Source organism: Mya arenaria, chromosome 11, assembly GCF_026914265.1.
Source record: "Mya arenaria isolate MELC-2E11 chromosome 11, ASM2691426v1".
NCBI classification, from domain to species: Eukaryota; Metazoa; Mollusca; class Bivalvia; order Myida; family Myidae; genus Mya; species Mya arenaria.
Window position 1 is genome coordinate 53,936,236 of NC_069132.1, and position 15,001 is coordinate 53,951,236.

General features: G+C 35.0%; 1 protein-coding gene across 1 annotated transcript in view; it reads left to right on the forward strand.

The window, feature by feature from the left end:
- Positions 1 to 415: 415 nt before the first annotated feature.
- LOC128208802 (serine/threonine-protein kinase PAK 4-like) overlaps positions 416 to 15,001 on the forward strand; it is a 37,357-nt gene continuing 22,771 nt past the window's right edge. Inside the window, exons 1-2 of the mRNA XM_052912408.1 lie at positions 416 to 523; positions 12,494 to 12,709. Coding sequence (XP_052768368.1) covers positions 12,506 to 12,709 — 204 coding nt within the window. The 5' untranslated portion in view covers positions 416 to 523; positions 12,494 to 12,505. The remainder of the gene's footprint in view (positions 524 to 12,493; positions 12,710 to 15,001) is intronic.

Genomic DNA, 15,001 nt, shown 5'->3' on the forward strand with positions numbered 1-15,001 from the left:
GATCAACTGAGGAGTTTAATTTATGATTAGAACGCTACAAAGTAAATTTCAAGATCTATGTATAACGTATAAATGCTTTTAAGTCACTATTTTAAGTTCTTAGTAGCTCTAATATTATAGCAGTTCTTATAGTAGCTCTTAGCATCCGTTCAAAAGAGCCACAGACCTATGGTTTAGACATGTAGCTACGTGGCAGGACCCGTTAAAGGCGTTCTGTACAGTATACGTATTGCCAATAAATTGCAGAGTTCGGAGTAATATAATCCAACTTTTATTCATGTAGTAAATATGATTAGAAAATAACGGTCTTGATTTAAAGAAACGGAACAAAAATCTGAGCGACCGATCGAAAAGTTGATCCCGGCGTTTGCGCATAGCGGTTTCGGATTCCGACAGGTATAAATTCGTACCTGGCGCCACCTTGCGGAAGTCGTTGACATAAAGCCCCGGATGTAAGTCACCAATATGGCGTTTAATTGACAGGAAATTGGGTCAAAACTATCTTATTTGGTATTGAAATCAGGTAAATGTTGAGAAAATATATATTGCTAAAATAATTTCAAACATCGTTTCGCCATACAGTGCAAATTGCTCTGTATTTTTTTTCTCTAATTATAAATGCACACCTGTAATAGGTGGGTCATAGGTAAACAACAACAAAAAACTTTTCGGTTACATTCAAAGCATCCTAGACTGCACCTTCAAAGTGACTCATTATTGTATTTTGCGATATTTATCCTTGTCAGTCAGTAAGAGCTTCTATCTAGTTAATTCAAGACTTAAACAATACCTGTTGAATGTTCTTTTAAGTTTAAACATGAATTTTCAGCTGTGTTTCAAAAATTTTGACTGACAACAAATTGTTCTTCAATCATATCTTATTAATGCCATGTCTGTAATGTAACAAAGGCAAGGCACTCAGATCAACTATCCTCACTATAATAAACTCTCAAGAGATATATGTCCAGTGCTCAAATTTGGACTCTCAAAATGCTAATGAAATATTATTATTGCGAGTGACTAAAAAAAGCTCTCAAATGTATGCATGTGGTATTATATATCTTATGCACTTGTCAATTGTAACATGACAGCCCCCCAGGTCCAGGGGGATAGCCGGGGAAGTGGGCCGTGTTTTTACCTTCCAGGTGGCCCCGCAGTGCCGGGTGAATGCGCTGGTGTAATGGTCCACTTTGTCGTTTATTCTATTCATTTGCGATTTTACAACATCCTGAGATGTATATAACCATTCTGTAACATGCTAGACAAACTCATGAGTTTGCAAATAGAAACTGCATGACGGCTACTTTGTCAAGATAAATAAACATAGATTTTGCGAGTGTGTTTTGTCAGTTTTGCAAGCTTAAAGCTTATTTTGCAAGCCAGCACAAACGCCTCTCCCCAAATATGTGACTGTACTATAATACAGTGTTATTCTAATCCTTCATTTAAAAAACAATTGATTGATTGGAAAAGTGTTTTTGGAGGGGACGGACAAGTGGTAAGAGTACTATCAGACTCGATCAGAGGGAATTCATTTTACCAGTGCCATGGCTTGAGCTAATTTTGACCACTGTTATTGTCAATTGGTTCTAAATCACATGAATAAATATATTTTTGTCGTTACAAAAGCTCTTCTCTGATTGACCTGATACCAACATACCCTTAAGAACATTTTACATAATGATTTTTTTCTGGTATACATATTTCTTTTTTGTTTTTATGTCGAGTGAGTAGTTACTGTATACAGGGTTCGAATTTAACTTTTTTTGATACCTGCAAATTTTTGCAAGTGCTAAAATTTTCAACCTCGCAAAACCAGACACTCACTTATATTTTTTTAAGGCAAACCTTTGTGTTTGCAAGGAAAAAGTATATATTGTATGAAAAACAATGGTTTAAGGTATAGTGTAATTGTTTTAATGAATGATCATGTAATTGTACATTGAACGATATCAGCATATACCATCATATGTAACACTGACATTACATACTAAGGAAGTCTTGATTAGACAGTATTGGTATGTGCGAAATATTTTGAAAATGTTCCTTTCGTCATGTTCCTTTCGTCATCTGTGTTGAGGGTCAATATAATGTTCAACTCCCTCTTCCACATCATAACAGTTTTAACGGATGGATTATATAATTTTGCCTTCTTTGTTTGGAACTGGTTTATTATTGCCATCAGCTGTCAGTAATTTTAAAATCAACACGCTTAAAATAACTTACCGGTATTTTTTTGCTTTTTATCATTATACAAACTGTGTCTTGATACGATTATAGCTAAAGACCGCCTCCAAAATGGAAATGAAAAACCAGTCTATAAAAATACATAGTAACGAGTACCTGCCACATAGTAACAGGCACCTGCCAGTGTGCGTAATGTTAATCTACGTCATCAATTTCTGTGTGATTATTGGAAAACGAAAGTAGGCATTTCTAAAATTATTTTTATATCTATTGAGAAGGAATTGATCACGGATTATGTTCATATCTATATTTTTGTATTTCGAGGATTGCATATTTTCTGCAAGTTTTGCGAGTGTCTTTAAATTCAACTCACATTTTTCAATTTTAGCTTGCATTTTGCAACTGAGTGAGTGCTAAATTTGAACCCTTTGTATATGTATCTTAAAATACATTTTCTTGTGTTTCCGACGCTGATCAGAATATTTGACCGAAGTGCACATGCAGTAGATAGTAACAAGGCTTGCCATGTTCTAAGCTTCACAAATTGCCTATGGTTCAAATTTTCTGATCCGCAACAGATGCAAATGATTGATACTTTTTATGACATAATTTTATTCTTAATTTTATAAAAAAATGACCTTTTACATTTGGCCAAAACATGATTTGACGTAATACTTACTGGAAATATATGCTAAGTAGTTTGAAATGGCAGTTGATGATAAATAGTTCTATAATATATTGCATATTTGCCAAGATTTAATAATTTTGTGTTCCTAATTATTTTAAATTTTATTCATCTGTGATGTGGTGATGGAATATAAATTTTTCCAGCATTGTGCACATGATCGGAGTAACTGTTATATCTGGTATTCAATAATTGTCGCTGCTTCGTTGTAACCTATTTTGGCCATGTGCATGTTTAAATAAAATTAACTAGCTTACATGTTAGACAGGATTAGCCACCTATGTACATGCAATTGTTATCATTATGTTGGTATCATAACATCAGAATCACTGCAGACCATCATCAGAGTTTTCTCTGATGTCATCCTACTCCAGCATAGATTGGTTCCCAGCAAATGTGATCTAGCTTTGCCTTATGCGGACAATACCGTTGAGATGGGTCAGCAGTGCTTTCAAATGTCCCACACAAATTTATAGCAGTGGATTGACAGGCTTATGGTCGAAACATTTAGAAAAAAATATCAGTTTACGAACAACCAATAGCTTCTATTGAAATTGGCATTCATGTGTATGTTTTGAATCTAATACAACTTGAGGTGCCGGTATTGCAAAGACATATACATATCGACCAAATTGATTAAGAAAGGAGCCCCATTTTCAATGTAATGAATTTTCTAGCTTTGATGAATATATATGTGAGAAAAAAACAAACAGTTTTCAATGTTCAGCCATATGGCTCAAAAAACATTTGGCAAAGTGTGTCTGTTTTTCTTACAAATAAATAGGCTCATTTTACTTGCCTCTAAGAGGCAATAAAAGTGAAAGGTAAACAGTTGTTTTATGATTATCAAAGCTTATTGGCAGGCAGATGCTTTTTCAAGAGCACCCTCACCTGGCAAAGACTCTGAACTTGGGTATAAAGACATGCTGTCTGGAAGTACCAACTCCAGCTCTGAGAAGCACTTTAATTTTTACTGCACGTTCATGTTTTGGCCAGATTTAATTCCTGTCAAAGAAACCTCATCTTAAAAGATGGCAGATCATTTTCAGGAACAAATAATAAATATAAATTAGCGGGATAAAAAAGAAACTGCTTAAAACATTGTGTTTTTATCGGAGCAATTTGTGGCTGATTTTCGGACCTATTTCTGTAAAAAAAACATATACTTAACACTCTTGTGCACATATGGTGAGAAATAGACTTATGATAAGCACATTATAGAGAGCTGATTTTTCTACAAGAAACACACTTAATCACCTTCTATTGTATTATCTGTCAGTTTTTTGTTCATTTCTAGGCAAAATTGTAAGTCCTTAATTTTGGTCAAAAGACCTCAGTGCCATTGATCATAACATGTTGAACACTTCAATTATTTTTAGTGACACAATCAATACATACACATGTATAAGAAACATAAATTTTGATAAACCTAAAACTTCTTACTAAATAATGTTTTTATGGAAAATAGTTATTACTGATAACAAGATTGTAACCATGTTTTTAATAGCTGAACACACAAAAATATTAAATGATTGGTGAGTGCTAAAAGATTTACTGTAATATACTATCATCTCATAAGGTTAAAATACAGTGTTACTTGCACCTTTGCTTCAAATTAAACTCAGTATCCTCATAAGAACCATTGTTTTCAACATTAATTCATCCTTTTTGGTATATTAAAGGATTTGTATTAATTGTGGTAAATATAAGTTGGAAGTAAGAGTGAATTTTTAACATTATAACCGATGCAACTCTAAGACTGGTTCAAGTTATTCTTTCTTATGATATGTTGTATTTTACAGCAATATATAATCATTTTGAAGTTGCTTTTTAAGGATGTATTTAAAGGCTTTCACCTTTATTTTGCGTCTTAAAAATAAGTCCGCATAAAACAATTTTCCAGAGAGCAGATTTAGGAAAACAGTGAAGATAAATTGTTATTAATGCTGTTTGAGTGGTAAGGAACTATTAAAAATGGAAGTGATTATACTCTTGTCATAAGAGAGGTTTTTTACATCTGTGGCAAAAGAAATGTCTAATCTGATGTCCAGTGTGGGACAATTGTTTCTATCTATATAAACACAGAACTTGCATGTTTGCATACTTTTATGAGTTCATTTTATGAAATGGTATAAAACACACTGTTTAAACATATTGTGTTTGATAAAGTTTAACTTATCAGATGACCATTTTGAAGAAATTAATAAAATTTAATTACTCCTTTCTAAGGCCTATTAGTTTCTTTAATTATAATGACCTCTGAGCTACATAAAAAACGCCACACATTTTAGGAGGTTTAATCTTAAAGGAGTAGTTGTTGGCAGTAAAAGCAAAAAAAATACTATTTAAGAACAAGAAAATTTTAACAGACTGTGAAATAAGTATTTCAAAATTGAATGTGAGCAGGTTGTGATTGCCATTTAATTCCTCCAAAATGTCCCAAATTCACATTTATTTTCTAAATGCTGTCAGAATTGTTTGTAATCATAGCAAGCAGCGGTCTCTAATATGTGCCGCATTGTTTTGGCAGATATTGGCAGTCAAGTTATAAACACATGGATGTTCAGTTCCCTATTCTTCAGTTCATTGCCAGGAAAGTTAAGAAATTATTTCAGTAAAATTCTATAGTTGGTGCACTTTTTGTTTTTGTGGACATTTTGTTTCGATTTTTAGATACATGGAACAATTATCAATTATTATTGGTGTTTCTAAAAAACGCTGGAATTATTTGTGAATTTGCTGTCAGATTTTTTTTCAACCCAGTAACCAGTCTTTGAAGTCTTAACTACATGTAAGTCTGCATAAACTGCAAACCTGAGAACTGATACATCGGAAATTCAGTGTGACACAAATTTAAATGCATTCATTGGGACATATTTTACCATATTATAAAATAAAATCACTTTTACCAGTAAATTGAATGTAAGTATTTATAGTAAAAGTAGTAAAAATGTGGTAAGCATTAAGAAATAGTGAAAGGTTGTTTAAGTTTTAACACAGTCGTGTAACCATGTATTTTTTTAAGAACATACAAACTATCTTTAAATTTGGTAGTGGTCGACATTATCTTGTGTAAACTAACCATTAACTCAGCCAGCCACTGTTGAAATCTACTGATTCACCTGATTTAAATCAATAATGGCTGACTGCTGATTTACTAAAATAAATGTATTTGAAAACTTGAGAAATACTGCCTCCTCATTGGACAAAATGTAATGTTGACCACTCATTTAACTTATTGAAATATCTGCTCATATGAAGATTTGGACATTAAACAGTTTTGCATAAATGGAGTTAATAATTTTACCTGTCATTGTGACATTCAAGAATGAAATTACTTTTGTTTTAATTAATGTAAACCATAAAAATGATAATTTTAATCATATTAAATTTTCGGCGGATAATATGAACTAACTTTTTATAGGATTTTTTTTCTTAATTTTTGTTTTATTTTCTGATAAGTAATTTATAAAAATGTTATTCATTGTGTCTTTTCATACTTTAAGATTAATTATTTGCTTGATTTAAAGTTATTGGATTGTTAATGTTGTAATGAACACAAACAAAGAAAGTCCTCAAATTTTAGAGATTTCATTATAGGATTTTAGTTTGTCATGAAATTAGGATTTCCTTTAATTTGAGCTTTCGTGCATCACTTCAAGTTAACTTGGTAATGTCTTTCTAATATTTTTGTAAGCGTTTTAATGAAATATTTGTAACCATTCATTTATTCATGACATGCAAGTCTTATCTTCTGGATGGGTGTAGAAAATGATTGATATTCAATTATGTTAAGTGAATTAACATCTTAAAATGTTTCTCAAGTTACTCAAGCTTGCTTACTTAACTAGGAGTTCACAACTTCACAAATCTCACTATTTTTGACAGGTGGTATAACCTGGGTAACGAGTAGGTGAGAGTGGTCTAGTTGTTTACCTCTCACCCAAGAGGTTGTGGGTTCGATCCCACTCAAAGTTACCTTCTCATGGGGTTTCAAAACGGACAAAAGTACTGGTTTCTGCCCAGGCTATAGACTGGAGTTAGGTTCTGTAAGTTGTCAGCTTTTGTCACAATCGAGCAAAAAGAAATCGTAAAAAAACTAACAACCTGTCATCGTAGTGAAATCAGGGTATTTTCTGTGACAACTGTGTAATTATAGGATTAAGCAAAATACGTGAATAAAAGAAAATGTTAATTTATAAAAAGGAGTATATAGAATCAGTCATGGAAAATAGAATGAAAACACTCAAATTATTACACAATTGCTTTGGATAAAAACAATTGAACACTCCTACGCACAGGGTACAGAAGGTAGAAAATTTAGCTCTCATCAATTAATGCTCACCATGAGCCAATTTCTGACCACTGTGCGCAAGGGTGTGAACAGCCCTGCTATATAAAATCCTGATTTTGTGCAAGCCAGAAAAGCATTTTACCAGTGTAGGGTTTGCGGGGTTGTGCAATTTGATTGGAATGAACAATCACATAAAAAATACTAATAACTCGATTGAAATGCAATTCCCTATCTACATTGTCCAGTTTGTATTGTAATGCTCAACACATTTATACATGTACATGTGTGTATTTACGCTCAACACACACTCGACACATTTATACATGTACATGTGCGTATTTACACTCAACACATATATACATGTGTGTATTTATGCTCAACACATGTACATGTGCGTATTCACGCTCAACACATATATACATGTACATGTGCATATTTACGCTCAACACACACCTAACATATATATAAATGTTCATGTGCATAGTTATGCTAAACACATACATACATGTACATGTGCGTATATATACTCAACACGTATATACATGTTCATGTGCATATTTATGCTGAACACATATATACATGTACATGTGGGTATTTACGCTCAACACATATAATATATACATTATCATATGCGTATTTATGCTCAACACATATATTCATGTTCATGTGCGTATTTATGCTCAACACATATACATGTACATGTGCGTATTTATGCTAAACACATATTTACATGTACATGTATGTATTAACGCTCATCACATATATACATGGTTATGTGCGTATATTTATGCTAAACACATGTATACATGTATATGTGCGTATTTATGCTCAACTCATATATGCATGTACATGTGCGTAATTAGGCTCAGCACATATATACATGTACATGTGCGTATTCACGCTCAACACATAATATATACATGTGCATAATTACGCTCAACACATATATACATGTATATATATGTGAAATAAGTTTTATATTAAAATATTATCTTAAGTAAGACACATACATTGTAGGGGTCTTTTTATAAAGAAATATTTTTGTTTATAATGTATACAATTTTATAAAGAAACTAAATAATAACCCCAAGGAATAATTAGGACCAAGGGTATTGTGTATGGTTGTATTGTGTCGGGGAGGTATGTGATAAATTCCACATGCTCATTGTCTGCCTAGTATCTGGTCATCCGATGCCCTTTATCACAAAAACTACTCTATTATCTTGTTCAGTGACTCTGGTATTTTTTAGTTGGAACAGAAACTGAAATATTTGTTTATTTGTGTAGGATTTATCTCTGCCGATGGCCTTCTATGCACCAGAGGTGTTTTAAATCAAAGTATCTCCTTTTCTCCTGGGTCATTTTAGTTGGACAAGAAATAAGGCTGATTGGGGAATCAACAACTGAAGTGCAATGGGGCAATATTATAGAGAGGGACATACATTGTAGTAGATCTAGAAATTGAGATGAAACTCGGGACTTTTTCTGTAGTAGCCACGGGTCTGAATACCCATTCCCAAAGCATAATAATTATTTTATAAGATATTTTTCCAAATCTTCAGATTTTTTTTTTATTAATGACTTTTTACCTGTACTGGTTCATTCAACATCATAATCAATTATGTCATGTATATTTTTTTTATTTTTTTTGGGGGGGTGGGGGGTAATTGAATTCAGATATCATTGATTTTCATCACATTCAGAGATCAGTATCATCACATTCAGAGATCAGTATGAAATATTATCAGTCATGATTTATTGAAATTGCTAGTTCAGCTGTTTCAGGTCTTTTGAAAGGAAAAAGAAACTAATATTTAATTATTTCCTCATTCGCAGAAGACTGGAAACCTTGTTCTTTTTACTGTAAAATTTCCAAGTTTCGGCATATTTTGTGATGCAAGTTTTCCAAAAATATCTAGGGTCTTTTTCCAAAAATGGGCAGAAAAGGCCCTTATACAAGGCCCTTATTCCCAGTTTAAATCATATCTGTTTATGAAACACTATTTAAAAGCTGCACTCTCACAGATCTAACCTTTTGATAACTTTTTTATTTTTTGTCTTGGAAGTTGCCATTTTGCACAAACAGTACATTTTGATGTATATGAAAGATGCACTCTAACTCCCAAATAAGATTTACCACAATTAATACAATTGTTTTAATATACCAAAAAAGATGAATAAACGTAGAAAAGAACAGTTTTTATGAAGAATACTGAGTTTATTTTGTAAGAAAGGTGCAGAAAACATGGTATTTCTACCTAATAAAACGATATTATATCACAGTAAATCTTTTAGCACTCGCCAATCATTAAATATTTTTGCGTTTTAAGCTATTAAATACAAGGTTACAATCTTGTCACCAGTAATTCATATTTTCCATAAATGCATTATTTAGTAAGTACATGTAGTTAAGGGTTTATCACTCAAAAGTCATATTTGTTATACATGTGTATGTATTGATTTTGAAAGACAGTGTGACTTTAATTTTAACTGGCTACCTTAATATTTCTTCTTGTTCGAATTTTAGTGTTTATATTGTAGACATTTGTGACTTTATGGTTGTGACTTTATGGTCAATTTACTTCAAATCTACTTTCTATTTCTGAAGGCTATTTGGTATTGAAATTGTGGTGCATAGATTATATCATACTTTGCTTACAACATTATGTACAGTTCACAAGACATATAAACAGTAAATAATTGTCCAATCCAACATTCTTGTGGCGGACATACCTTGCATTTGTTACATTCAATAAATAAGCACTAATTAATGACCATGTGATTTTCTACGTTTTATAATGACTCTCATGGGTCACAGTCCTTTATACAATAAAAGAATGGAACTTGCGGAAATTACACACTATGACTTGTTTTTAAATTATTAATTATCCTAAGCCACCTTGGAATTTTAATGTTGGCAGTAAAATATTTTCTATTTCGTTAATTTTGATACTTCATTCAGCTGTTTATTCTCAAATTTAGTTTTTTGCTATCATTTGATTTTGTTTTAACACTATTTTTGAACTTTACTTTCAGGTAAATAAATAAACCATGGAAATTCTGATGCACATTACCATTTGCTCAAAATAAATATATATGAATATATGTGTTTCCCCTCCCATAACAGACCTGAAAAAAACTGTCCAAACCAAATAATTTTATTATGCCCCCTTTTGAAAAAAGTGGGGTATATTGTTTTGCACATGTCGGTCGGTCGGTCTGTCTGTCGGTCGGTCGGAATACCAAATGGTTTCCGATCAATAACTTGAGAACGCTTTGACCGAGGGACCTCATACTTGGTATGTATATTGGTCATCACCAGCAGATGAACCCTATTGATTTTGAGGTCAGTGGGTCAAAGGTCAAGGTCAGTGTGACCTTTACATGAAAAACGGTTTCCGATCAATAACTTGAGAACGCTTTGACCCAGGAACCTCATACTTGGTAGGTGTATTGGTCATGACCAGCAGATGAACCCTATTGATTTTGAGGTCAGTGGGTCAAAGGTCAAGGTCAGTGTGACCTTAACATGAAAAACGGTTTCCGATCAATAACTTGAGAACGCTTTGACCCAGGGACCTCATACTAGGTAGGCTTATTGGTCATGACCAGCAGATGAACCCTATTGATTTTGAGGTCAGTGGGTCAAAGGTCAAGGTCAGTGTGACTGTAAGCTGAAAAAAAGGTTTTCTGATTGTCCATATTTATGCCCCCTTTTGAAAAAAGTGGGGTATATTGTTTTGCACATGTCGGTCGGTCGGTCGGTCGGTCGGTCGGTCGGTCGGTCTGTCTGTCGGTCGGTCGGAATACCAAATGGTTTCCGATCAATAACTTGAGAACGCTTTGACCGAGGGACCTCATACTTGGTATGTGTATTGGTCATCACCAGCAGATGAACCCTATTGATTTGACCTTAACATGAAAAACGGTTTCCGATCAATAACTTGAGAACGCTTTGACCCAGGGACCTCATACTAGGTAGGCTTATTGGTCATGACCAGCAGATGAACCCTATTGATTTTGAGGTCAGTGGGTCAAAGGTCAAGGTCAGTGTGACTGTAAGCTAAAAAAAAGGTTTTCTGATTGTCCATATTTATGCCCCCTTTTGAAAAAAGTGGGGTATATTGTTTTGCACATGTCGGTCGGTCGGTCGGTCGGTCGGTCTGTCTGTCGGTCGGTCGGAATACCAAATGGTTTCCGATCAATAACTTGAGAACGCTTTGACCGAGGGACCTCATACATGAACATGAGAACATGAAGATTAGGTATGACCAGTAGATGACCTGCCTCATATGCATCCAATGACAAATCAGCTGTCATTTCAGTCCATGCATATTTCATTCAATTGTCCAAATATTTCTGGCAACTTGGCGCTCAGGGGGCATAATGTTTGACAAACATCTCTTGTTTATTTAAGTGTCCAAATCCTACTAACAATTTGGCTCCCAAGGGGGCATAAATGTTTCACTAACATCTCTTGTTGCTTTAAGTTTGCAAACAACTTTCATTTGTACAATTCATTTGGTAGAAATTAATCATTTAATCTGTATTGGGGGGGGGGAGGGGAATGAAGAAACCTTATCAATAGCCGACTGACCCTCACTGAATTGACATTTAACCCTTAGGCTGCTGATAGCGATTTTAAAGGCTTTGCAAACAGCTTGGAACCAGACCAGACCCAGAGTAACTCGGCGCCTGGTCAGGTTCCAAGCTGTTTGCCACTCAGTCAATATATACCCAAAGTTTTAAGTAAATTGAAAGAAATTTAGAATAAACCAGACGACATTTTTGACCAGACGACAATTTACCCAGCATGCAAAGGGTTAACATGCTTAAGGCCTTAGTCTTAACCTCTACAGTTATTTCTGTCGCAACAATTGGTAATAAGCTGAAGTATTAAAATTCAAAGAAAAAATCAGAGAAAATTCAGATCACCATAAACACAAAAAACATTTTTTCGCCCCTTATTTTAGCCTTTTATCAGTTGTGTTCTCAATCAAATCAAACTCCTGAAATTAAACGAAGGCGAGATCTTTAAGCTGCATAGACTGCCCTTTGTTTTCATTTAGAATGGTTAAGAAAATGTTAAGTTGTCTTTGTTTTAAGTCTTTATTCGAAGCAAAATGCTGCCTTTCTGACGTAGCATTTATGACGTAATTAGTTATGTGGTATACACACACTGATAAAGCCCTGATAAAGTGTGCGTTTGAAATTCATTGGCAATGAGCTGTGTCCATTGATATATAAAAAATGGTATCTGGTTAAATCAACTACTTGGGCTTAAAATAGTATTAAATAATTGATAAAGCAATACTTTATTTTTTCAGGAATCACACAAGATGTTCAAGAAGAAGAAGAAGCCTCAGATTTCCGGCCCGTCAAACTTCGAGCATCGCGTACACACGGGTTTCGACCACTCGCAAGGCCAGTATGTGGGTCTGCCATCACAATGGCAGGGCATCGTAAACCCCCAGGAAGCGTCGCGACGGCGTCCAATGGTGGACCCATCCAGTATTACACCAATTGAAATTCAACCTCTTAAGGTTAGTTTACAAGTGATACCAAACTTCGCTGTCGATTATATTGGGTTATTTTTTATTTAACCTATTAGCTTCATGCTATAGTCTATTCTTAGCTGATTTCAGCTTTGTAGGAAACCAAAATACACTGAAAATTATACTTTGTTGTGTACCGTGGGTGATTTGGCTAGGAAAATCTCGTAATCATGAATAATTAATGAGGCAGTTTCATTGGTCCTGCAAGGTAGCAGGTTCTTTCCCATCGAAAAATATTCTTTTCGGTACAATTATAGTAAACAGCAGTTAAGACCACTTGGCCATTGAGACCTCTGACACTACAGGGTTATTGAAGAATAGTTCATGGTAACATGCAAATTCATTGGAAGAAAAGTTGTCTCCCCTGCCTCATTCATATTCATTGAATTGGGATTTTGTCAGTCAATTGTCCCAGCTATAAATGAAGTATAACAGAACTAAGTACAGGGAATGTTGACGATGGATTTCCTTAAAATCTTATCATTCATATATATTTGGAAAACAATTTTTCTAATTCATATTTTTGCCCTGCATGGTTTTTATCCTAGCATTTTATCTATGGCTAAATTGGGTATATAAATAACAAGAAAGTAGAGTAATTTTGGGGTCAGTAGAAATATTAAAAAATATGATTTGTACATATTTTAGCATAGTACGTGTTCTGCGGTATTACGCCTTAAATTTGAACTTTCTCTCTTTTCAAAGAAAAAGTCCATGTATTGTCATAATAGCTATTGTATTATTGATGTGGTCATGGTAATTATGCCCCCCTTCGAAGAAGAGGGGTATATTGCTTTGCACAGGCATGTCGGTATGTCGGTCGGTCGGTCGGTCCGTCGGTAGACCAAAGCTTGTCCGAGTGGTAACTGAACAATTCCTGGACGTATGGTCATCAAACTTCACATGAAGGTTGGCCTGACCAGTAGATGACCCCTATTGTTTTGGGGGGTCATTGGCCAAAGGTCAAGGTCACAGTGACCTTGAATGGTAAAAGGTTGTCCGATTGATAACTCAACAATGCCTGCACTCATGGCCCTCAAACTTGACTTGGAGAATTGACCTGACCAGGAGATGACCCCTATGGTTTTTGGGGGTCATCTGGCCAAAGGTCAAGGTCACAGTGACCTTGAATGATAAAAGGTTGTCCGAGTGATAACTTGACAATGCCTGCACCCATGGCCCTCAAACTTGACTTGGAGGTTGGGCCTGGCCAGAAGATGGTCCCTATTGATTTAAGGGGTCATTGGGCCAAAGGTCAAGGTCACAGTGACCTGGAATGGTAAAAGGTTATCCGAGTGATAACTTGACAATGGCTGCACCCATGGCCCTCAAACTTGATATGGAGGTTGAGTCTGGCCAGGAGATTGTCCCTATTAATTTTAGGGGGCATTGGGCCAAAGGTCAAGGTCACAGTGACCTTGAATGATAAAAGGTTGTCCAAGTGATAACTCAACAATGCCTGCACCCATGGCCCTCAAACTTGACATGGAGGTTGGGCCTGACCAGTAGATGACCCCTATTGATTTTAGAGGTCAAAGGTCAAGGTCACAGTGACCTTGAAAGCAAACTCGACAATTCTTGGACCTATAGTCATCAAACTTGACATGGAGGTTGGGCCTGACCAGTAGATGACCCCTATTGATTTTAGGGGTCAAAGGTCAAGGTCACAGTGACCTTGAAAGCAAACTCGACAATTCTTGGACCTATGGTCATCAATTTTGACATGAAGGTTGGGCCTGCCCAGTAGATGACCCTTATCAACTTTGGGGGTCATCAGGCCAAGGTCAATGTCACAGTAACCTTTAACGCAAAAAAGTTAACAAATCTCCCCCCACTGATATCTCAACAATGCCTGAACCTATGATCATTAAACTTGACATGGATGTTAAGCCTGACCAGTAGATCACTTATTGATTTTAGGATTCATAGAGCCAAAGGTCAAGGTCACAGTAATCTTGAATGGTAAAAGGTTGTCCGAGTGATAACTCAACAATGCCTGCACCCATGGCCCTCAAACTTGACATTTAGGTTTCTGGTGACCAGCTGATGACTCTGGATTTTGAGTTCATAGAGTCAAAGGTCATGATGGTCATAACACACTTTATCCTCACACTTTATTGGTCATAATCTTCATTCAATTGTCCATATAATCCTGACAACATGGCGCTCAGGGGGGGCATAATGTTTGACAAACATCTCTTGTTGTTATTGTGTTGGATTACATGAAACTTGAAACTAAAGTTTTATTTTGGCAATTTGCTAATATGTTTCAAGTACCAT